This window comes from Pogona vitticeps, chromosome 9 (genome assembly GCF_051106095.1).
Source record: "Pogona vitticeps strain Pit_001003342236 chromosome 9, PviZW2.1, whole genome shotgun sequence".
NCBI lineage: Eukaryota > Metazoa > Chordata > Lepidosauria > Squamata > Agamidae > Pogona > Pogona vitticeps.
In genome coordinates this window covers 7,600,859-7,627,117 of record NC_135791.1, presented here as the reverse complement: position 1 = coordinate 7,627,117, position 26,259 = coordinate 7,600,859, and the positions used below count along the sequence as shown (strand labels likewise).

The window sequence follows — 26,259 nt, the reverse complement described above, 5'->3', positions numbered from 1 at the left end:
TTTATATATGTTATATTGCCGTGTTTTTATATATGTAAGCCGCCCCGAGTAGACATTGTCTAGAGGGGCAGGGTAAAAATCTAATAAATAAATAAAAACATAAATTTTTTATTTATTTTATATTTATTTGTTTGTTTCATTTATATTCCACTCATCTAGTGCCTAAGCATTTATCTCTTCCCCCGCCCCATCACAAGGTTTCTAATAGTTCATTCATTCATTCCCTCCCTCATTCATTACATTTCTATTTTGTCTGCCTAGTGACAAAGCACTAGGCCGGGCAGCTAACAATAATGGAAAACACTTGTCCACCCATCAACCATAAGTGCGCAGATTATAAAAACCAACAAAGAGGCAATGGCAAACAAAATTCAAATTCTAACACATGGATCTGCAGGAGCGTCACAGGGACAGATAAGCTGCAAGATATTCCATATGGGGAATATCTCTACCTATTGCATTTGTCCAGAACGAAAGGGGAGAATTCAGCTGCTCAGTTTTGAAGGATTTGTCAAAATTCAGAAGAATCTGGGTGCAGCACAAAACCTAAGCTGGTGGGTTTCCCCACTCCTAATAAGGTCTCAGGTGCCCAAATAGCCAGTCTTGGTACTTACGCCCCTTGACTGCACAGGAGCTTCCAAAATAGAAGGGTGGTGGCAAGAGAAAGCTTTGTACAAACTTTGCATATACATATATGTTTAGAACTAGAAATGCCATATATCTCACAATAGTAGGTAATGGTATGATCTGTGCACATCTCAGTCTCTTGTGCTCATGGCAATTGTAGATGGCCAACTTCAAGATCCTAATGAGCCATTTTTAGTTGAAATGGGATGAGGAACCTACGGCCCTCCAGGTACTGCTAGACCTCAGTTCCTCTCTTGTCCGACCATTGGCCATGTTGACTAGGGCTGATGAGAATCAAAGTCAAACCACATCTGGAGGATCATAGATTCCCCACCCCTGTTTGAAGTAGAGGTGGACTCAAAAACCATTCGAAGGGAGGATACCTTCAAATTAAGACATGGTCCCTCTAAGTAAGACATTTAGCCACATATACAAAGAGGACAAAGGGTTTTGCATTGGTCAGAGTTGCCCTGGCAGTAGACTGAGAGGTGAGATGCACAGAACAGAGGCTTATAGTAGCATCTCAATATCCTTGAGAAGGTAACAAACATAATGCTAACAATAACAACAAATACTGTATTTAGAACTTGTTGCATAAGGAAAATACTATCTCATATAACTAATCTCTGTAATTGGTAAATCTACCTCATAAATTATTATTCTCATATTGCAGACTCCTGTCTAAGAATTGTTTAAGAGCAGAAAATATGTGACTTGAAAATTTTGAATGAGTCTGCTGATGTCTTCTTTACATTTCAGAGTTGTGCAAATGGTATAACAACAGCGACGCAGGGGAAGGAATGTTTAAGCCAAACCTCAGACCCTCCAGAGTTTTCTAGAATAGCCCCTGATGAAGGATAATTGGAGTTGCATTCTAAGAACAGCTGGAAGGCCACATGTTCCCCGGTCTTGTTGAAACATGTCACCCCCACCAGATACTGCTACAAAATTAAAGCTATTTGCACAATCAAATGGGGAATACTCTTGGTTTCATTTCATGTGGTTTGGGTGGCATTGTTATCCACAACACAGGATATGAGGCACTGGATAAGCTTTGCATGCAACAGATATTGCAAAAGCAAGGTGAGGAGGCTGCATTGCAGGTACTTCAGTCCAGCACTCAGATTAATTTGTAGCTCAGATACCCCAGGCGGGCCGAGGTATGGGCAAATACACTCAGAGATAAATGGAGAAGCACAATGGAAACTTCAGTGGGACATAATAATCTGTGCAAGCACTGTGTGATAGCAGGAGGGGCAGCTTACTGCTATCACACACTTTGGGACTGTTTGATTTAGCAATTACACTGGCAAGCCTTGTGACCTCTGAACCCCATCCTGATCCACCCCTTGTTAAACTTGGGCATCGTCAAATTGCCCACTGATTTTCCAGTTGGCAAGTGTAAATAAAATAAAGTGGTGGTGGGAATTGTCATTGTTGAAATAAAATTTTGGTCAGGTGAGTGGGTTCATGAGTAAAATTAATGAGGTCAGGACAACCTCTTCAAAAGGAGTTGTGCAACAGCATCGTTGTGCTTCTTCCAAGTGGAAGATCTAGCATGATGTGTCCGTTGGAGCGTTTACAACCTCACATACTGCCTGTCTTTCGTTTGATGGGGGGGGGACCCTTCTGGGCAGGGGTGACTTTCAATCTGTTCAGCACTAACCAATTGTTATTTCTCACCTCAGATTCAAAGAGAGCCTCAGTTGTCAGTTAGTTAATCTGCTGTTATCTGTTCCCAACTATAAGCAATGCAACGCTTTTATTCTTTCCTACTAATAATGTCTCAGAGTGAGTTATTGAGACTGTAAGCGCCAGTTAATAAGAACTCTAAGCTGTTTTATTCTGTGAATCTCTGTACTTCTGTTGTGAATAAAAAGGAGAATTTAATCAGAAATTCAAAAACTCTGCAACAGTGATAGATTTATCTGTCTCTCATTGCTGCCTGAGCATCTTATCCCATAAATAGAACTGTTTCTGAATCATGACATAACATATCTGTATCTGCTTTTGTGAAAGTGAACAGCACTGACAAAAAAAACCACCACATAATGTTCATGATTGTTCTTTCAGCCAGAAAGAAAAAGTTTGGGTACTAATATTTAGCGAGGTACAGTCATGGCACAGGATCAATTTTTAAACATGACATTGGAACTTTTAAAGTGGGCCAAAGTGACAATGTCTTTGATTGGGAAAGCCTCTAATGAATTTAAATAGTGCCCACGTAAGGTAAAAACCTTTAATGAAACAAGATAGCCCTCCAAACTACAACTGTAATCCTGAAACAGTACAAACATACAATCATCTGTCTTCCAAATCCCAAGCTTTTGTCTTGCTAAGACTACAGTGGTGCCTTGCTAGACAATGATAATCCGTTCCACTGAAATCGCTGTTTAGCGAAATCATTGTCTAGCGAAAAGCATTTCCCTATTGGAATGCATTGAAACCTGTTTAATGCGTTCCAATGGGGAAGAATCATCGTTGTCTAGCGAAGATCAGCCATAGGAAAGCCGCTTTGCGAACCGCCGATCAGTTGTTTAAACAGCTGTCTTGCAAAGCTTAGGTCCCGAAAACACTTGTTTTGCGAGCATGGAGGGAGCTGTCAAAATCATTTAGCGAACATCGGTTTGCGAAGCAGGGACCAAACATTGTCCTGTGAAATTCCCCCATAGGAATCACTGTTTTGCTAATCACTATAGCGATCGCAAAAAGTCAATGTCTAGCGAAAAAACTATCATGCGGGGTAACTGTCTAGCGAGGCACCACTGTATTCCGTGACTTATGAGGAGATCCTGACAACGGTGGAACGTGGCGCAAATGACCCTAAGTCATCATTCTCTTGAGCTATTTATGAGGGAAACTTACAAATAATAAAAAGCACAATTTTGAAATGGATGAATTAGGAAAATTAAAATGACACAGAGAAACAAACTAAACTAAAATGCCGTCATAACATCTAAAACTCTTCAAAGTCCTCAGCGATTTTTTAAAAAAGTCTTTGCTTAGCATTGAAACCACCATCACCGCCAAACAAGGACGTTGCCAAGAATAACTCTCAGGGAAAGGGAATTCCAGTGCCACATTGCTGTCATTATTTCCCTCAGCTCAAAAGATGGGAGAATTTGGAAAAGATTCCAGTTCTAGCCACAAACTTTGACTCAAAGTGTATTAAGTCCCCACCACTCCATCCCTAACCAGCGTTAGGCTGGTTATGTGGGCAAGGATGCCCTCTTCACAAGAAAGGAGTAGGCATTCACTGGCAAGAGAGCAAAATGTTTGTGCCAGCTTGGTGAGCAGAGGCCTTTTGCTTGGCCTATGGTGGCCATTTCCCTCAGAATGGCGGCCTCCACTAGCCGAGCAGCCCTGACAGGGTCACTCTCTCCCTCTTCCAGACGGTCAGCTTCTAGACTGAAGTCGAAGTGGTCAATCATCTCATTGAAACAGTGGATGTGTCTAGAGGAACAGGCGGCCTGAGAGACACGTGGGCAGTATCCTTGGCAGTGCACCTCCAGGCTAACCAGGTGGATGTAGCTTTTGAGGCAGTTGGAGCACTGGTGCAGGCGTTGATGTTCATGCAGCCGCTGATGTAGCTTGAGGTGAATATGCTGGGTGAAGCGGCTGTTGCAGAAGGCGCATACATAGGGCTTCATTCCTGAGTGAAGGCGCATGTGGGTTTTTAGGTTGCTGGTGCTGCTGAAGCATTTGTTGCAGGCCTGTGGTGGGCAAGGGACAAAGAGGTCATGATATTTTGTATGGGTGCATTTTGAAAGCCCTTGGTTAGGTCTGCATGGTTTGTAGACCATGATGAGGTCTTGCAAGGCTCAGGAGCTCCTCTTTGCCAATTGGTGCCTTTGCTGATATACAAGGGGCAATTTTGCTCTTCTCCCATCCAGCCTCCTCACCCCGGGAACAAGATGGTGCTGGGTTGGGAAAGGTTGCCTGCCCCAACCTGAAGAATGCCTCTGTTTAATTTCCAAAATGACACGTCCTGACTCATAGTAAGCCTTGTCTGAACCCTGCATCTTCATGCCTGTACTTCAGAATACCCATTTTAGGTGGCTTCCCTAGACGGCTTCGTAGTTCCACCAAGATGTCTTATTTCTAGCTGTCGGCTTGAAACAGGATTCAAGGAATGAGCCCTTGACATAGTTGTGACCTTCCCACCGTGGTGGTACCTATTTATCTACTTGCATTTACATGCTTTCGAACTGCTAGGTTGGCAGGAGCTGGGACAAGCGACGGGCGCTCACTCCGTTGCGTGGATTCGATCTTACGACTGCTGGTCTTCTGACCTTGCAGCACGGAGGCTTCTGCGGTTTAACCCGCAGCACCACCACGTCCCATATTGCCTTCATTGGACTCATGACAAACAGAAAATCAGAAGGTGGCAATTCTGACAGCATTCAGATGTGATGACAGGAAATGCTTTTCTGACTGGAAAATGTATTTGGTCGTGTACCAGTTAAATGTGCACACAAACCACCTACCAGAAGAAAAAAAAAAGCAAACTGGGAAAACTTTTAAATTGCTTAATGCCATTTTGTTGTCTGTACTCCTCCTAGAGATGTTTTGATATAGGGCCTGCCATAAATATTTTAACAGATAAATATAAATGAATAAACTCTGCTTCCCAAAACCTATCCTTCATCATAGTGTCTCACAACCTTTTCTACCTTATATCCTATCAATCATGCTACAAAAGAAGGGTGAAAAAAAAATCATGAGAAAAAAAACCACCTACTTTTCCTGAGATGGACATTTACAGTATACGTTTACAGGCATTCCATTATTATATTTGCCATTTAAAGCAAGTTGGTGTGCAAAAAGAAAGGGGATTAATGAAAACACTGAGTGCCACAGCTATTACAAGTGTGTCAGAAGGCCACAGATTAATTATCAGTAACTCAGCAGGCTGTCAGGTCGTAATTGCAGCTGCCTTCGGAACTGAGAGAGCAGATTTTAGTAATTGTTATTAAAATGTCTGTCTCTCCTCCTGTTACACGACAAGTTGCAAATCACGGTTACCCAACGCTGCATTCTGACAACACTATCCTGTAATCTTCTCATTTCTTCAGCATTCGTTGCACCTCAAGCTGTCAACAAGTGTGTTCTCTCATTCATTCCTGGCCCTTCACACAGCTACCCACAGAACTCCCACAGACCAGAAGATTTCACCTCCCTCCTTCATTTGTTCAAGAAGAGTAGAGAGTTACTTACTGGGCATTTGTGTGGCTTCTCTCCTGTGTGCACCAGACGGTGTTTCTGGAGATGAGCCAATTGGGTGAAGCATTTTTTACAGATCTGGCACTGGAAAGGCTTCTCTCCGCTGTGGACCCTCAGGTGGACCTAGAGGAGATGGGACAGATTGATCTTGGAGATGATGGAAAGAGAATGAACAATTCAAAACTGAAAAGATCTTTTTGTACATTTAAAGCCTCCACTTATGTACATCTTTTCTCATCTGAGTATTTTACTGATGGGGGAAAACACCATGTGATGATTTTTTTCCCCTTTTAGGACCACACTCAAAGGTGTAAGAACTCTCTCTGGATCTTATTCTGAAAATCTAAATGCAAGCTTACAGTAGACGGCAAAGAGGTAGAAAAATGTGGGATTTTGGAAAGGAAAAAATGAATAATGCAGACAGGAAACATGGGATATACAAGATACAGCTTCTGTCTCCGAAGAGTATATTCTGTACCTCTGATGAAATGGCCTGCAGTCTAGAAAAGTTATGCAAAATGAAATTTGTTAGCATTTAAATGGCCATGACACTCTTTGTAGCTTTTGCTGGCCACAACCTTACCCCACCAGGGATGCAGTTGTGGCTGAGAACAGGGAAGAAATATTTTCTAGGCAAGGACTCCCCTCTTCCATTTTATGAGTTTTATAAACTAATAGAATTGGGGGTGCTGGATTTGGCACAACTGGCTGTTATTATCCACATCCCTTTTTCCTGCAACCAAACAACTTCAAACCGCAGGACGAACTCAATTCAGATGGCCAGCTGGAAGATTTCTCTAACTGTCAAAGACACCATATAGTATCTCCCAATTCAGATATGTTGAGATGAATGTCGGTTGCCCTCTTGGGGTGAATGCACATTCATGCATTCATTTTTCTTAAAACTAGGGGTGCAGTCAGATGCCAGGAAAGGTGCATGTCAGATTGCATCAGGAAACACTGTTTTCCCTTAAAGCAGCACTTCCATCTGCCAGGGAATCACTCCAACCTGAAATGCCCCCCCCCCTAGTAGCCTTTCAGTTACTTGGGCGTGCATTGGAGTCTGGCTGGAGTGCAATTCTCTGTATGTTGTGTGATTGCTGGGAAACAGATCACATCAGACCACTCCATATGCTATCCAAGGTATGATCTATTTCACTGCCTGATCACACCCTAGCTTTCCAAATTCTGGCTCTGCATGAATCGGGGTTCCAATGCGGTAGAAACTCCTAAATGAAACACACACCTTTTGCCCGTGGTTGGTTTATCATGTCATGCAAACCTGTTATGAAATGTTCACCTTTCTCTCCAAACAGCTAGAGAAATAGCTTGTTTGTTTCAAGCAGAGCTTGGAAGCAATGAGGTACAAATAGCAGGTGAAACAGACTGCCTTTTCCCCTTTGTTTGACAATGTCACATTATAAATTCAGGTAACAAGGGAGGAACAAATTCATTGCATTTTCCTTTAATAGTTTCTAGTCACTTTTACAATGAGTTTTAAAGACAATTTTAGGAATATTTAAGAGGCATTTTGGGAAGAATTTTAAATATTTGATGTCATTCTTTTACTAGCAGTGTGGATTTCCCCCACCGCAAGTTAACAGAGGCTGATGTAAAGTCAACAATTTACATATAGAATTGCTTAAAACATCCTGTTGTCATGTCAGCAATTAATTATCGGAGGGGAGACAGTTTTGCCATGAGTCATGCAACAAATAGGAACGTTCCAAGCTTTGGTTTTAGAATTAATTCTTTAGCATTTGAGAGGACAACCAACTAAGGCGCCAACTATCGGCTACGTTTGCACAGCTAAGGCCCATGGCCTGTTCAGCTGCCTCTGGTGTAATCAAGAGCATGGAGGCTGTAGGCAGCAACACACGGCTTGTACATGGCAAGTGAAGACACCAGAAGAACTTTTCTGGATGGTATAGCAAGGACAGAGTTTGGCCTTGTACACATGCATTATCTTTGGGGGGATATTACCATTCCAGAAGTCTGGCCCTCCAAAGAAAGATCAGTCATTGCTTCTTCAATGAAATTGGATATTGCAGTGATCCTCAACCTTGGGCCTCCAGATGTTCTTGGACTACAGCTCCCAGAAGCCTTCACCACCACCTATGCTGGCCAGGATTTCTGGGAGTTGAAGTCCAAGAACATCTGGAGCGCCAAAGTTGGGGACCACTGCCGGTACTGCATTGGATGGCTCATGTTGGGACAGTATGTACACCTACACTGTGACTGTACTTCAATGGAAGGCGTGTGCAGGGCGGATGTTCAGGACAATTGAGTTGGCACTGACTGTTATTTATAGGCGTATATGTGTGGGGAGCCACATTGCAAAAGCTTTCCATTACACTGATTTTGGCCCCAGGGGATTTAGAGGATTAAATTGTTCCTGATGTGGGAGGATAACCTTGCTCACAGATTTGTTCTCTTTTGGTTCCCGAATTATACCTTGAGATTGGAGAGCTGGCCAAAGCTCTTCGCACAGACGTTGCACTCGTATTTGATTTTGCCATTCTTTCTCTTTGGAGGGCATGGTTTGCAGCTTTCCTGGAACACCGGCGAGCATGTCTTTGTTCCGCTGAGGCTGGCATTCTCATGCTGGCATAAATCCTGGGGGGCGACCTTCAGGGGCCAAACCGCATAGCCAGGAGAAAGAGGAGAACAGCCGCTGTCTGATCCTAGAAGTGGATAGCTCCCAGGGTGGAGAGAAGACAGTGGATTCCGTGGCTCTTTGGCATCTTCTTCTCCTTTGGGAAAGGCAGAAAAGTTCAGGGGTGTCATTTCTCTAGGGCTTGTCCGTGGCAGTCCTGGTGGAAAGGAGAAGTTTCGAGGGGCTGCTACCCACTCGGGAGAAAGGGCAGGGGTGGTACAGCAGGCGAAATGATAGGCTTGGGGCAGGTTGCCCAAAGGTAAGCACTGTGAGCAGGAGGAATAAAGGTTGCTGAGGTAAAATGGAAGTCCCTTGTGCGATAAGGCATTGGGGTCACGGGGGTAGCTCTTCCTGCCATGCTGTTTTTCTGGGGCCACGTCTCCTCCGTTTGTAAAGACACGTTTTTCAGAAGCAACTTCCTCTGTCAATATACTGTGGAAAGAAATGAACTTTTTGATGTTACAGGAGGCCCCTGTCACTGAATCCGTATTATGATTCCTGGCCGTCATGTCTTTTTCTTGTCCTTCAGCATTGCCTTTGGCTTCTGTGTCGCTGCTTTTGCCCTTCTTTGTGGAAAGATCCATGCATGTTGGGTTATCCCTGGGGCCATTTTGTGACGGTCTAGTGCCCATTTTGGGTGGAGGTTCTATGGGAGAATCTTTGGACTTCAGGTCTCCTGTGAAGAAAGAAACATCTATTTTTAATTCTTCTTCTTTAGCGTGTAATTTTCTTAATTGCTTTTTTTTGCCCTTATGGAAATTAAAGCAAAGCCCTCATGATGTTGGAATGTATCTTCCACAATGATCATTACTAAACATTTCTTGAAACAAGGAAGAGGAGGGAGAGGGAGAAGGGAGGGAGGGAGAGAAATGGATAAGAGGGTGCGGCTACACAACAGGAAAAATGCTGATGGATCCACTGGGAAGTCACAGCTGGGAAGTCAGGTTTCTCTGGGTTACTTCACTTCAGCCAACCACACAGGAAGCAAAGGTAGGGGAGGAAATTAGCCTTGTTTGCAGCTTATTAACTGCTAGAATCCTCTCCTCCCCACACCTGTTGGCTAAATCTTTTGGTTTCCCCCTGCCTGCCTGCCTGCTTGCTTGCTTGCCTGCCTGCCTGCCTGCCTGCCTGCCTGCCTGCCTGCCTGCCTGCCTGCCTGCCTTTCTTTCTTTCTTTCTTTCTTTCTTTCTTTCTTTCTTTCTTTCTTTCTTTCTTTCTTTCTTTCTTTCTTTCTTTCTTTCTTTCTTTCTTTCTTTCTTTCTTTCTTTCTTTCTTTCTTTCTTTCTTTCTTTCTTACTAACTAACTAACTAACTAACTAACTAACTAACTAACTAACTAACTTACTTACTTACTTACTTACTTACTTACTTACTTACTTACTTACTTACTTACTTACTTACTTACTTACTTACTTACTTACTTACTTACTGTTTCCCCAAAAATAAGACTTAAACTAAAAATAAGCCCTATTATGATTTTTCAGGATGTTTGTAATATAAGCCCTACCCGAAAAATAAGCCCCAGTTAAGTGCAACCCTGCCCTCCACCCTTGTGCAGCAACCAGAAGATGACATGACTGTAAAATAAAACATCCCCTGAAAATAAGCCCTAATGCATTTTAGAGCAAAAATTAATATAAGACCCTGTCTTATTTTTGGGGAAACACGGTACTTACTTAGGCCTGCTGGCCCCATGCTTGGGCAACTTGATGACTTAAGGTAAAAATATAATGAGGAATTAGCAGAGAGAAAGAGAGAGAAGGATTTCAGGCAGCCTTGTTTGCAGCTTGTTTAGGTAGCTTTGCTCTGGTTGTCCAGATTTGCAGGATATACTGTTAGGGCTAATCAATCAGCTTTAATCCAGATAAGGGCAATGTGCCATAAGCATAGAATGAGTACTAGACACATGCACATAGCAAGTAATTACATTTGTGTTCTCATTCAAAAATCACATGTCAAGGGACAACAACAACAAAGAACATGCATACACCTATAAAGCCTGTTACCAAAGAATTACTGTATAAACTTGTAAACTAAACACAGTTTTCAAGCCTCCTGGTATAATGCACTTCTGATATTTAATTTTTAAAATAATTATCTTGTTGCCTATGAATATACCACCAGTGGCAGCAATTCCTCTGAACAGCAGGTGGTTGCCTCCCCATGCCCCTTAGGAGATGAAATGTTTCCCAGTTTGGACCATAGGCTTCCCTACATGCTACACTATGACCCCACTATAACAACAACCATGTGGACCAATCTTTCAAATAACCAGGTCCACCTGGAGCAGGCTGCTTTCACCCTTCTAACATGCTCAACTTTAGGGAAGACTAAGAGGGAAAAGCTCATGGGGTGTGGAGGAGAAAAATGGCTAGCAGGGAAAGAGTTAAGCGCCTCGCCTTTGGAACAGTCTGCCCCCAGAGATCTGTCTGGCTCCCTCCCTGGGTGTTTTTAAGACCAATCTGAAGACCTGGCTCTTTAGGCAGGCTTTCCCTCCTGTCATCACTTGAATATTTTCCCCCATCCTGAACTATATTGCTATTGTTGTTTTTTATTTTATTACATTGTTTTTATTTTGTTTATTATTGTTAGCCGCCCAGAGTAGACTTCGTTCTAGATGGGCAGGGTATAGATTTAAAAAATAAGCAAACAAACAAATAAACATGCCTTCTACGATGAAAACCAGCCTCTACTTGAGAGTAGTTTGCAAGAAAGAAAGTCCATCAGGACTTAATTGTGCACCACTACACTGTAATTTGTAGCTTACCCTTATGAATGGGGGGAAAAACTACCCTTCAGTTAATAACTTCTTGGCACTACAAATATAAATGAATTTCTTCTTGGAAAACTCTGAGAATGGGAGTCCGTGGAAGGTGTAGCTGAATTTAGGTTTGTCTTAACAAAATTCTCCCCCTCACATCAGGAAACTACTCCCTTCCTTCTTTAGGTGAAGCCGTCCCAGTGAAATTGGTATAAAATTAGTGCTGATTAATCATGTAGCTATGACCAAACTGTATGCCAGGACATCCAAAATCAATGTCTTCCATCTGACTTGGCCAAGTGATATGAAATAATGGGAGGAGACTGATGTGTGTGGCTGGTGTTTCTGGAACAAGACGACCCTTGTCCGAATTCTTCTTGTTCAAGGTATTGGTACAGGTGGTATTCATTGTGTCACCCTATACAGTACCCTTACCTGGTTGAGTCATCACCAGTTCTCTTGACAGCAAAGGATGGGAGTTCCTGGAGATGTCATAGATGTTCCCAACCAGAAGTTCAGCTCCAGCCAAGATGGGTACAGTGGTATAAAAATAGACCTCCAGATCGTGCTGGAGGGCCATCAGGTTTTGAGCTGCACGGGTGGGAGCAGGGTTCACGTAACACATCCAGTTAGTGCAAGTGGGGTCATTCACATCGAGCATATGGTGAAGACATCCGTCTGTGGAGAAAACCTAAGCAGGAAGGGGTGAAGGGAGAGGAACAGGAACAGGGAGGGAGGGAGGAAGATATAATCCAAAGCCACAGCTTTAATTTTGGACAACAGTTTCCAGAACCCCTCAGCCAGCATGTGGCCATGCTAGATGGGCAGGTTTGTATATGAAACACCCTTCCATGCACAGCTAGATCATGGTCTGAGGACCAAAGATACTATGGAGGATGATCACCCTAACTCAGGACTAGAAACATGCACATTCTTTAAGCCAGGCTAACTAGTGATTAAACCAGTGCATTTTGGCACCTGTTTGCACATGCAGCTCCCCGCCCCCGTGGGCTAATGGGAGCCATTTTGTGTTTTGTGGCCTTTACCCTCCACAAGTTCTTCCATTTCATGCCTTGTGGGATATTCTGTCCAGTGAAGATCTTCCCAGCCAGGGGTCCAAATCTTGTGCCTGGTGGAATGTACTCCCTGCTGATCACCGCCATTACCTGCAAAACTCCAAGAATTAGTCAGTCACTTATAGTCTTGTTCTTCTTTTCTGCAGACTAGTAAGATGGGGGGGGTCGTCTTCTGTCAAAATGCTAAGCCCCACCCTGATGGATACTCAATGGACTTTGAAGTCCCAGCCCCAGCCAGAAGTCCCATTCCCCAACCCAAATGATGGGGCATGTGACCTCTCTATGAACACATGATGCTACTGTGGACCAACAGGAAAACATTTACTCCAGTATCCAGTATTTTCCCAACAACGATAGTGTGGTGAACTGGCCCTGCTATAATGCAAAGTATCCTTGCATATGTATATACATATACAAGTGTCGATGTGTCTGTACACAGTTTTTACTAAGGTACACTATTTGGGGCACAGCATATCTCGACATGCGCATTTCATGCATATCACTTTCAATTGAGAACTGATTACAAAATTCATAAAAATGAGCCCATGGAAGTGTGACTTTACACAAACACACTCATACATGTCTTCTGTGCTCGCTGCTTTTATCAGTAGAGTGTGGACAGAAACATATCCCCTGGCTCCAAAAACTTTGTTTTCTGCTCAATTCTTGAAAGAAATTCACAGCGGATGCTTCCCTGGGGGGGGGGGGGCGGCACAGGGGATGGAGGCAGGAAGGCTCAGCAATCTCTCTAGTAGTTGATGAATGAAAAGCTCCACTCTGCTTAGGAGCGAATTGGCTGCTTCTTAACCAAGCGGCGCAGGGATTTAAATGAGTGATGGCATATCTATTTGCATGGTGATGTCAATATCATGTGTTTATTTTTTTATTCCCTAGTTGCTGCTTGTGGGCGTAGGAGATGTCATCACAGCATCTGCGCACAGCTTGAAAACAGGATTGGTTGGGGCTACAACTGGATGAAAACGGTAGGCAGAATGGCCAAAATGGAGAATTCTTCAAGTTGTAGTCCAAAAAAAGTAACTTTTCCAAGCTCTGGATTGATTTTAAAAAAACTGTCAGTTCGTGGTTTCTTATTTCATTTTGACGAAGAATAGGAAAGGCTGACAATTTTCTTAGTTTCTTTAAAAATAAGAATTTTCTCAGATTCTCTTTCTCTCTTTTTGTAATATCAACAGAAAAGACTACAGTTTTTAAAAATCTGAATACAGCAGATGGCAAAACTATTCAGGCAGAAGGCTTTGAGGACTTAGCTGTGGAGAGTGCTAAAAGGGGTCTTAATTGTTTAAGTTTTAGGCCTTTATAAAGTTGCTTTGCTAGGGACGTGGTGGTGCTGCAGGTTAAACCGCAGAAGCCTCTGTGCTGCAAGGTCAGAAGACCTGCAGTCGTAAGATCGAATCCACGCGTCGGAGTGAGCCCCTGTCGCTTGTCCGCCAAAGTTGCTTTGGCTTTTGGCCCAACATTGTTAGGCTGCATTACTGCTATACAGTACTGTATTTCTCATACCACATCTCATACTCCTGGACAGGTTTCATCTTTTTAACAGCTAAATGGCAAGTGGGTACTATAAGTTTAGACCCTTTTTGTGCTGGGGAGAGCTGTGCCATTAAATTTCGCCAGTACAAATTATTGTGAATAAAAGACTATTTTTCAAAAATCACAGGTTATAAGTTTGATCAACAGCCCTTGGGATTTAAAAACAAATATGAAGATGGAGGAAAGCAAATCAGATATAAATGCCCATTTTCAAGCAGCGTGTGGGTATATGCATGGTCTAACCTTCCTCTTTTGTAGAATCCTAGAATAATGCAGTTGGAAGGGGCTTATAAGGCCATTGAGTCCAACCGTCTGCTCAATGCAGGCGAGGAACCCCCTTCTGCCTCTTCCTTAAATCGTCTGCCTGTCTATCCTTTTCACCAACCTAACAGGAGGAAGTCAGCTGGGCAGAAGATGAGGCTGAGTTTGTGAATATCGTAGCCCCTGCAGTCAACTCTATACTGCTTGGAACCCTCTTTTCCGTCTATCGGGCAGAGCCACCCTAGGTGACAACTGAGGAAGGAGCAGCAACTTGAGAGTTTTGTAGGTTCAGATGTGTTTGCTAGGAATGGCCAGGTATGGTTATTCCATACCATTCCTATGCAGGCCTCACAGAATTAGAGTTGGCAGGGAAAACCCTGCCTCAGAATATCCGAAGCTGGATGGCTCATGTAGTCAAGGATTCTTGTGGTCCAGAAGGCAAAGTTTTCAAGTTCTGGCCATGTCCTGCCATCAAACAGAACTGTGTTTAAGGTGGGGATGGTAAGTAGGGGCTGACAGGAGGTGGATATCAGGGAGTCAAAGCTGATCAGAAGCCTGGGATGGCGAGGCTGGGAGAGGACTGCACGGGAGTAGCTGGAGGGAAGCACAACCTTGACTTGGGAGGCAGGGATTGAGGAAGGGTTGCAGAGCTGAGCCTGGGATTCTGCACAGCTGAATATTGAGCTTGGGGAGGAGTGCTCTGGGTCTCAGCCCTAATCGCGCCACTGTTCATACCTGATTGCTGCTGTCGCGCCGGAAGGCCAGGCTCTGGGGCAAAGAGGCTTGTGCCGGAGTAAGAAGGGAGTGTGGTTCATACGGCTGGTCCTTCACAATGTAGGTGCATTGATGCTCCAAAGCCGCTTCCCTCCATTGCATCCTGGCTTCTTCTTTCATCCTTCTCTTCTCTGTCCAGCTACAATATAGAGAGCAGCACTTAGAGCAGAGGGGAGAGTGGGATGGCATGGAATACCTGGTTATGCCTCACTGTTTGGGGTTCTCCAACAACCCCAGGAATTACACAGGTTAAGTCTACAAACTTTGCTGGCCTCTCGCCCCTTTTTCAGTTTAATAAATTTAAAAGGTCTCTCTCTTTTTAAAATTCCATTTTTATAAAAAGGGAACTGTCGGTGGGTCCAACTCCAGAGGCCCTGAAAATTCTCCCCACGTACCTAAAGACACCAAAATCACAGAGATTTTTTCCCACAACTCTCCTCTACGATCCCTCCAAATTGGGTGGAGATTGGGTTTTCCCAAGCCACATGCTAAAGGGTACTTTCCTGGGGGAACTCACTTTGTGGGTATATAACCTGGATGTCTGAAACTCAATTTTCACCAAACTTGGAAGGAATGTCATGGAGAGTCAGAAGAAGCTTCTCTGTGATGTTGGTGTCTCTAGGTCCTGGGAGGGGGGGTTAAAGTTAAAAAGGGATGTGGTGGCGCTGTGGGCTAAACCGCAGAAGCTTGTGCTGCAGGGTCAGAAGACCAAGCAGTCGTAAGATCGAATCCACGTGACGGAGTGAGCACCTGTTGCTTGTCCCAGCTCCCGCCAACCTAGCGGTTCGAAAGCATGCAAATGCAAGTAGATAAATAGGGACCACCTCGGTGGGAAGGTAACAGCGTTCCGTGTCTAAGTCACACTGGCCATGTGACCACGGAAGATTGTCTTTGGACAAACGCTGGCTCTATGGCTTGGAAATGGGGATGAGCACCGCCCCCTAGAATTGAACACGACTGGACAAAAATTGTCAAGGGGAACCTTTACCTTTACCTATAGTTAAAAAATGAATTGACAAATCGATTCATCAGAAAAGAGCCCTGTAAATTCATCATTTGTCAACCTCGATGAATCACAGATCAAGATGAATCACCATTTTTCTGATTTGTGCCCATGTTTACCTGTGAATTATGAATTGCCTTGCCAACAGGTCAAAAAAGTTCAGAGAACTATTCTCCAGTTCCCTCTTGTGGCCAATTTTGATATTGCCCCTTAGAAATATTTATAAAAGTAAAGGAGACTAACAAAGGGCAAAATAGGGGAAATGTGTCCGTCTTGATATGATCTTGCCCTCTTTAATCAGCCACTGGGAAAGGGAAACAATGGGAGTTAAGAAGGTCCCTATTACAGCCTCAGAGATGACCGGGAGATGAGAGATGCACAGAAATAGTATTTTGCTGATTCACCTGGTTCTCTTCACACCTTTCGATTATAACTTGTTATAGTGTACCATCAAGTAGGAACTGACTTACAGCAATACTAATAGGGCTTTCAAGGTAAGTAAGGCATTTACTATTAAGATAGTAACTTAATGAGGGATAAGCTCCCCCACTATAATAGTAAGGTTTCAGTTACTTTTATAGTCATGGGAAGATGACCTCACTAACTAAGAGAGAAGGGAATTCTTATGGTTAAATTCTGCCCCATCCTCTATTGTGAATGTTGATGTGAGGGTGAGACAGACGGAAGGGGACTGTATTTTGTACCACAAGCTAGTAGCTTGTAAGGTAAAGGTAAAGGTTTCCCTTGACATTTAGTCATTCGTGTCCAACTCTAGGAGGCAGTGCTCATCCCTCATTTCCAAGCCAGCGTTTGTCCAAAGACAGTTTCTGTTGTCACGTGACCAGTGCGACTTAGACCCGGAACTGAGGTGGCCCCTATTTATCTATTCGCATTTGCATGCTTTCGAACTGCTAGGTTGGCGAGGGGCTGGGACAGAGTGATGAGAGCTGACTCCGTCACGTGGATTCAATCTTACGACGGCTGGTCTTCTGACACTGCAGCACAAAGGCTTCTGCGGTTTCGCCCACAGCGCCACCACGTCCCCTGTGCTTGTAGCATTTATAAATTTTTAAAAGTATTGTGTATTGAGCCACATACATTGGTTTACACATTTTAATGTCTGCATTAATTGCTGAGTGACATCATCTGGAGATCTTGGCTGAGGTGTCATCACCAAATTCAGTGACTGAACTGTGGAAGTGATACACATCTTTTTCAAGAGTCAGTCCAGGACAGGGTAGAAACAAACAAGGTGAAACTTTGCCCAGGAGGAGCTAATTAATCAAGAATATGGGTGATGTAGGTGAAATGGTTTGGCTTTTTTTAAAAAAGGATTTTCACTTGTAGTGAGGACACGTACCTAGTGTGGGGATGCACTTCGATCATTTGCTCTCCTTGGAAGCTCAGGTGGCAGTGGTGGCCTGGAGTGCTTTGACTGACAGATTATTCTCAGAATCAGACTAGATGTTGGGCGTACAATGAAAAGCTGACAACCTTGTTTCCCCTCCAATGATGTAATTCATGCTTAAGCAATCAGATTTATTTACCTCCCACTGAGCAACCACAGAGAAAAGCAGGCAAATGTGCAAAATATGGTGGTGAGAGAACCTTATCAGATATCTTTGCACAAACGTGTCAAATGCAAAGCTGACCTCCTCATGTAGTTTGACCTTGCTAACACTCTACATGGCGTTGCCTCTAAGAACAGTTTGGAAAATTCAGAATATAGATCTGGAAAGTGACAAGAGTTAACCATCTTCTGCCTGAGCACGCCTGCTACAAATCAAGTCACACACGCACACACAGACAGCTGTCTCCAAGCACATACATATAGCTCTGTTGTTTAGGTACAGTATTTCGCTGTGGAACCAGAGGTTGGGAGTTGGTTCCCCCACCATGTCTCCAGGGAGAAGAGCCAGCCTGCGTAGCTTTGGTCAAGCTGCAAAGTCTCGGGGCATCTCCAGAAGAAAGGAATGGTAAACTACTTCTGTGTATTCTATAGACATGCACAGATTCAGTAATGGATCTTCTGTGTTTGGCCCTGGGAACAATTTGATTTGATCTGGAAGTGCTTACTTGTAACACCTCGGGATTAGTTTTGTGTTGATTAAATAAAGCTGATGGATAAACGTAGGCAATGTGAAGGGGAAACAAGAAGAAAACATAATGCCATATTTTTGGATCAGTTAGATTAGTCGTTTTATTTGGGATTGAAGAACTAATACCATACAGTTTTCAGACAAAGGTGAGATTAAGAAAGCCGGATGCAATTTTGGTTTTCTTCCGTTTTCTGCATATAGTATTTTGGCTGCAGTTATTATATGTATCACCAAATGGCGCTCTCTCCTATGCAAACTCTTTGGCAACATGTTTAATAAGAAAAATTCTGGTTTGGACATGATTATGGACATGGCGGAGAGGGACATATTAACAGAAGCTTTGAAAGGCAATTCAAACCAAAAAAAACTGAAAAATGGGACCCTATATATATAATTGGATCCATGCTATAACCTGAAAGCCAAATGTGCTCATTTTAATACAAAATAGTCAAATTGCCACTGGCAATGGTGCGGCTAAAAAATATTGTAAATAAATAAATAAATAAATAAATAAATAAATATAGTTGGAATTATATAGGCAACGAACAGACACAAAAGTTTTCTTTCTTTCTTTTTAGTAAAATAAGAAACCTCGTGGTTATTGTATAAATGCATTCGATAGATAATACCCGGTTTCCCCGAAAATAAGACCTAACCTGAAAATAAGCCCTAGTATGATTTTTCAGGATGCTCGTAATATAAGCCCTAACCCAAAAATAAGCCCCAGTTAAGTGAAACCCCCGCCCTCCACCCTTGTGCAGCAACCAGAAGAAAATGACATGACTGTATTTGAATAAATCTAGATTGTTGTCCATGAAAAAAAAACACCAACCCCTTAAAATGAGCCCTACTGCGTTCTTTGGAACAAAAATTAATATAAGACCCTGTCTTATTTTCGGGAAAACATGGTATGACAGCAAACATATTCACAGTTGGGTTTGAATCTGAACCTGAGTCTCTCCAGTCGAATGCTATAACCTTTAGGCTTCTTCAGTGTTGACACAGAAGTACCTCAAAATCATTGATCTGCAACTGGGCGCTGAGCAAGAGGAAGATTAGACTTGTAAAACCATATGCGGAGAAGCTGCTTTTTTGATGTGGGAACTGCTTGATGTTCAGTACCACAGCTAGTAAAGGTGAGTAATTCTGACTCTCATTTGCTCTCTCTCTCTGTGTGTGTATGTTTTCCTGTGCTGAAAAGGTTAGGCCTTGAACAAAACGCATCACCCTTTCCACCCCCCTCTCATTTTTTTTGTGGTGTCGGCATGAGGTGGTTAGCTTTGGACAGCTCTGATGGTAAGCCCTCCAGTACTTTCACCGGAAGGGGCTAAGAAGAAGCCGCAAGGTTTGTGTTTAGTTGGAAACATGACAGGTACTAAATAAATCTACAATTTTTCTAGTAGAAGGGGAACAGGAGGCAAGAGAATAGCTGACGAGGTCTATTTAGTAAACCACTGAGGACATTTTCTATGAGACAGTGTCATTTCTCCCTATAAGGGTGCCTCAAGTTTTCCTAGCATAAAAATAGTTCTACTTGGGATGTTCAACCAATCAAAAGCCTTCATATGCATTGGCTATATAGGGAATAGATAGATAGATAGATAGATAGATAGATAGATAGATAGATAGATAGACAGACAGACAGACAGACAGACAGACAGACAGACAGACAGACAGACAGACAGACAGACAGACAGACAGACAGACAGATAGAGATAGAGATAGATAGAGATAGATAGATAGATAGAGAGAGAGAGATAAAACTTTATTACGGTCAAACACCAGCCACAAATAAAGCATGGAAATATATAAATATACAGAGGTATACAAAAATATTGGGATCCAATGCAAATACTTGGTTCTGAGGTGAACAACAACAGCATCAAAACATCTCCACAATCAGCTCTGTGTGCTGATGGGAGTTGCAGTCTAACCACTATCTCAAGAACTACATCTCCCATTATGAACTTGTCTCTGTGTTAAGACCATCAGGAGAGGCTTTTCTCTCAGTTCCACCACCTTCACAGGTGCATTTGGTGGGGACACAGGAGACAGACTTCTCTGTTGCTGCTCCCAGACTCTGGAACTCCCTCCCACAAGAAGCTAGGCTAGCCCCATCTTTACCGTCCTTCCTTAAGTGGGCAAATATCTTTCTCTTCGGGCAAGCACAGATAAAAATACAGCACAATTATAACATTAAGGATGCAATCAGATGATGGGAAAGGATTGTGTCTGAGAGCACCAGAAATCATTGCTTTGGTGGGAGTGATCTCCTTTAAAGCAATCCTTCATTCTGTGGAGAAATCACTCCTCTCTGGTCCTCCAAAAACAGTAGACATGCAGCTGGACCAAAGAGGTCATTTTCCCTACTGTTACTTGGGGCAATCAAGCCACTGCTTGTCCTTTAAAAAAAATACAAAAGTGTTCTAAAAGTGGTATGAGCCTTCTCTCCTCCTCCCCTTGTCCTTTCCCTCCTTTATCCACTCATACCGTTTTCCTTATTTTTCCTGCATATCTCTCCCTTTCAGTTTTTTGCTTTCTTTTCTCTTTTCTCTTTTGAACACTATCGAGAAGAGGAAGCACATTTTTAAACGAATTGCAAATTATTGTGAAATGTAGATCGATATATATATATATATAGAGAGAGAGAGAGAGAAAGAGAGATGAGATGTTAATGCAACGGCCCTTTCTTTGCAGTTCAAAGCAGGAAATGTCCCTCTTTCACTTGCAAGTGTGGGGGGGAGGCAGTCTCCTTCTGAGCAAAGTATTCATATTATTTTTGTGGTGGTGGCTGCTACAAGCGATTTATCGAAACCTTAAAAAAATTAAAATGGTACAAGAGCAGCAACCCAAAAGCCGACTCCTTTGCAACATTTACACATGCTAAAACAATAAGGAATGAAGTGATACATGATTAGTACTAGGGCACCAAATTTGTTCAAAAATCACTAATTCATCAATTCGTATTTGTATGAATCAATGCCCTTGACTAATACAATGAAGTGAATATTTGATTAATTGATTCATTTGGCTTTAAACTGCCCCCCTCCAGGCATCTAGAGACATCAAAATTGCAGTGAAGCTTCCTCTGACTCTACAATCTCTCTAAGTCTGGTGAAGATTGGTTTCCCCAATCTTCCTGGCGGGACCTACTTTGTGGGTGTATAACTTGAATATCTGAAACCCAATCTTCACCAAACGTGGAGGGATTTTAGAGGAGTGTCATTAAAAACTTCTCTGCAACTTTGGTGTATCTAGGTACCTGGGGGGAACTTTCCTGGGGGATCCTCCTTGTGGGTGTATAACTCAGAACTCCAAAACTCACACTTCACCAAACTTAACAGATCTTGGAGAAGAGAGTCAGTGGACACTTCCCTATGATTTTGCTGTCCCTAGGTGTTTGGGGGGGGCATTTTAAAAGGTTTTAAATTTAAAAATGAATCGACAAATCAATTTCTCAGTTCATCTGAAAAAAGAAACATATTTTGTTATGTGTTGACCTTAATGAATCATGCATCAAAATGAATCACCATTTTTCCAATTCATGCCCATCTCTAATTGGTACATTTGAAAACAACCCTCTTGTTGAGGAGGAAATAAGCTGATTGCTGGGGCAAATGAATCGATGTTAGCCATGCGTCATGTGGATGGAAAATTTTGAAGCGATCCAAATAATGGACAAAGCAGCATAATTGGAGTTCTTTTGGCAGGTGTGATCGAGCCCTTATGCCCTATCTTATTGCACCCGTAAAAAGAATTCAATTGTATTTAAACACAATTAAATACTATTGAAATCTGTTTGAATTAAAAACCATTAAAAAGGACATTAGTTCAAAACGTTCAGCATTAACCTGATCAAATCCCCTTCCCCAGCAGCCAAGTCAGTGCCAGAATTAAAAGGATTTTTTTTCCAGCAGAAGGAGAATAAAAAAAGGGCCTAGTCTAGGTTACTTTGGAATGAAATTCCAGAATCTGGGAGCAACCCCTAAGAAGTCCCTTTTGATGCATCCCCACTAAATGAGTTTTTGGGCTTGATAGAAAAGAGAAAGCCCTCTCCAAGTGATGTCTAAACCTGTTATCTACTATTATTTTTCTTTGCAACTACCAAACCCATATTTCAGAACAAGGCTCAAAGGTATAGTCTTTCATTCTTTATATTAATACACCTTTCCCCTGTTGTTTCATTAATCATGTTTCTGCTTGCAGTTGATCTTCAAAGTTCTCTCTCTCTCTCTCTCTCTCCTTCTCTGCCTCTGCTTTTGCTTGGTTTTGTCTCTCTTGCTGGAATGTTTACAGAACTGGACTTCAAAAGAAGAGAATAACAGACGTCATAAATTTCTTTTCTCTTTTGAACACTATTGAGATGAGGAAGCAGACCTTCTCCCTTGGCCCCAATCCACTGAGAAAGATCTGCAGTTGCTCCCAAGAGATGAGAAAGAGGAAGAAGCTATCATCCTGGAGTTATCTTGGCCCCTTTCTTTTAGACCTCAGGTACTACAGTGGTGCCTCGCTAGACAGTTACCCCACATGACAGTTTTTTCGCTAGACATTGACTTTTTGTGATTGTTATAGCGATTCGCAAAACAGTGATTCCTATGGGGGAATTCCGCTGGACAATATTTGGTCCCTGCTTCGCAAACCAATTTTCGCTAGACAACGATTTTGACAGATCCCTCTGTGCTCGCAAAACGGGTGTTTTCGGGACCTAAGCTTTGCAAGACAGCTAATTAAACAGCTGATCGGCGGTTTGCAAAGTGGCTTTCCTATGGCCGATCTTCGCTAGACAACGACGATTCTTCCCCATTGGAACGCATTAAAGAGGTTTCAATGCATTCCAATGGGGAAATGCTTTTCGCTAGACAATGATTTCGCTAAACAGCGATTTCAGTGGAACGTATTATCATCGTCTAGCAAGGCACCACTGTATTTTGAAATTACTTGTGTTGCCTATGAAGATCATGTTTTCTAGACCATTGGTTCACTTGGCTTGATCCTCCGAGCTTTCTCCAGTGGCAGCCTGCCCCTTTCTGCATTGGTCGATAGTTCCCCCCCCCCATTGTTTACAGCTACTTTATTCAGGTATGTATTTCTGAGCTATGACATAACTTTTCATGACTCTTCGCCTCAATCCCTTCTTTGCAGTTTGTTATTATTTCCCCCCTTTTAAAGAAGCATTTTTTGGTTTTCGGAAAAAGGAAAAAAGCTGTGTGATCATTATCCAAAGGCAGCAGTGAGTATGTGCGGACGATATCTTTATTAGATCACTTTAAAAGATTACAGACAGAATCTAGCTTTCGGATCTGCAGGGGTCTTCATCAGACTGGACACCACAGTGATGTAGAGGGTGCAGAAAAACATAAACATTCCAGAAATCATGGCCAGATGTGCCCAGCAGGTTCCTTTATTAGAAGTAAGATTCAAATTAGGGGCTGCAAACGCAAGTCAGAGATGTAGTTTCAGATCAACCCTTTACGTGGTGTTGAACGGAATGTTTCTCCCAACCTTGCCCGGCAAAATGTTGGCTAGTCATTCGGTGTTCTTCTCCCCTCCCTCCCATTGTCCCATATGGAAACATGGGGTTCCTTATTGGTTGGGAATAGAGGCACACACAAAAAATGTCACAAACCCCGTATCAGAGAAGTTGGGATAAAATATATTTTACCCACTAGGTGAGCCAGCTGCAGCCATACTAACAATATTACCTTGGGGCTGGATGAAGAAGTTGTCCTCAGTTTCTTGGACTTAGTTTTTGCTTTCATTTCTCCATCCTTCAAATCACTGCCATTGTCAATTTATTTATCACCTGTTTGGGGCAAGTGTAATGTCTTCCTTGATGAGTCTAGTTTCTATTATTTTCCTTTTGTGGGTCTGCCACCCACCCACCTACCCACATGTCTCTTTTGATATGTATATTTGCCAAATCTCCCCGTCACTGTTTCTTGAGGCCAACTGACTGGAAAAAACTCATACGTCCTACTTCTGTGCCTTTAACAGCAACTTGGTGTATAGAAACCAACCAGCAAAATTTCTCCATCAGCTTGAAAGGAAAAACTGTCAGTGAGGGAAGGGACGTACTTAGGAACTTTGCTGTGTGCCTAGATTTAAACATGTCTAATCAGTGATGATTCTATCAATCCCCCTTTTGTTGCTGCTGCTTTAGTTTAGCTGCGTTTTTAATTATTTCTGTAATTTTTGGCTGATTTTTGTGTTTTTATTTTGCAGTTTTTATTTGTGAACGAAAATCCTATTGGGGATTTAGGGGGTTTATGCTAGTGTAAATGCATGAATGGCAAGAGCAAATTGCCACTAATTAACAAATTGCTGCTTGCCTTTCTAGCCACATACCTATTGTGTCCTAGCAACTCATTTATTAGTGGGAATTTGCTGCCACAGTTCATACATTTCCACTTCAGCTGCTGTAAAATCATATAGGATTCTGGCCATACAGTTTTAATGTACTGTATGTGTTCGTAACCACTGTGGCTTATCTATGAGAACAAAGGAATAATTTTAAAACCATATTAACATTGTTGTTAATATTATTATAGTAGCAAAAACAACGAACCATTGTTTTTATTTTAGAAACCTTAATGCTGACTTTTGGCTTTAAGAAGGGCCCACAAAGCAGTGTACAGGATTAAACAAACACCTCAGCAGCAACAAAATTAAAACCAAATCAATATTAAAATGTCCCGTTAAAAATCACCCAAAGCCAAGTTGCACACAAATGTCTGCATTACCTGCAGACCAAGAATTGTTAGCCTTATCTCTTTAAGGAGGCAATTCCATAATTTCATGGAAGTGTCACAAAAAGGCAGTGTTGCACCAACTGGATGTAGTAGCCAATGAAATAGAGTGAATTTCAATCCTGCTTGCTGGACAGATTTTGAAAATATACTCTGGACCAATTTTTGTTTCTACTAGCTTATGTCTTCTAAAACTCTCCTTCTGCTGCCTGCCATCCCACTTTTTCATTGCTACATGGAGGATATCTGTTTGCTTCTTTCGGTTACCTTCCTTTTTATACTTTTGGGAATAAATAGTTAGACATAGCCAATGATCATGAACCTATTGGAATTTGGGGAAACCGATGGACTTATCATACAAATGTGAGGATGATTTACGGTCCACCTCCAGGAGATGGTGAAACATAAACCTGATAAGGAAAGATGGCTGAGAATGGCCCCAAATGGACAGCCTCTAGAGATATCAATCAAAAGATGTTGTGTAGCTACTCCATTTTCTCTCTCTTCTTCATCGTATGGAAAACGATGAGAGAAATAGTGAGAGAACACACAAGGGTTAAATATAGATACAATGCAAACAAGATGCTTGATTGTACAAGAAACATTCCCAGCAGTCCCATGATTACAGCCAGCTCTGGATCTGGAAAAAAAAAAATCTTTCATACCCAAAGTTCACATGGCTCAGAATGTAAATATGGCTATTTCTAAATCAGTACACAATACATTTGTATATAAGTGTATCTGAGGATAAGGGTGTGTGATTCTGTTTGGATGATGGATTCATGGAGAAAAAGACAAAAGATACTGCCAAACATCCCGCAAAAAATATATATCAAGAGAAAGGTTGCAGTAAGGAAGAAAAAAAACCCTTTGCAAGAGAAGGATCAAAGATTGCCTACCTGGATTTGGGTTGCAGTTCTGTTTATCTGTAAAGCCAAATAACAACTGGGAGAGCAATGGGAATCCACAGCAGTCTCCCGGTGCATGCTAGTTTTCAGCTGCGGCAACAGGAAGTGTCCTTCATTCTTCCGTTCTAAATATATGGGGTGGAGAGTCAAAGCCACCACACCACAAGGAGGACGGAGAGGAAGAGAACGAGAAAACCTTCTCCCATCGTGGCTATTTTTCTAAGAAGAGAGGTGCCAGGGTTCAAGATGAGCTGGGACCTGCACTGTACGACTTGGGCACCCTTTCCACCCACATAGCAGATTGTGATGACTCAGTGCACTAAGCCATTCTGTACGTGTTTAGAGACACCTGTCTTTCAATGTTATGATTATTTCCCATGCCAAGGTTCTGGCAGAGATTTGGATATTGGGGTCTAACGTGGTATGTCTAGTGGAATTTACCTCTTCTGGACCGCTGGAGTATTGTCCACTCTTTCATGTGGTCACCCTAGCTGGGACTGATGAGAGTGGAGTCCGAAAGCATGGGAGTGGCAGCAGGTCAAGAAAGACTTGCTTAGATTTCCAAGCAGTTGTT

The 26,259-nt window shown here is 42.5% G+C and overlaps 1 protein-coding gene across 1 annotated transcript; it reads right to left on the bottom strand.

The window, feature by feature from the left end:
- Positions 1–407: 407 nt before the first annotated feature.
- Positions 408–26,102, bottom strand: ZNF683 (zinc finger protein 683). Its single transcript, XM_020806905.3, has 7 exons — positions 25,677–26,102; positions 14,891–15,068; positions 12,314–12,433; positions 11,703–11,958; positions 8,305–9,182; positions 5,845–5,973; positions 408–4,340 (listed from the first exon to the last, which is right to left on the bottom strand). Exons 2-7 carry the CDS (start codon positions 15,047–15,049, stop codon positions 3,837–3,839), a joined length of 2,046 nt encoding a protein of 681 aa, XP_020662564.3. The 5' UTR covers positions 15,050–15,068; positions 25,677–26,102; the 3' UTR covers positions 408–3,836.
- Positions 26,103–26,259: the final 157 nt, after the last annotated feature.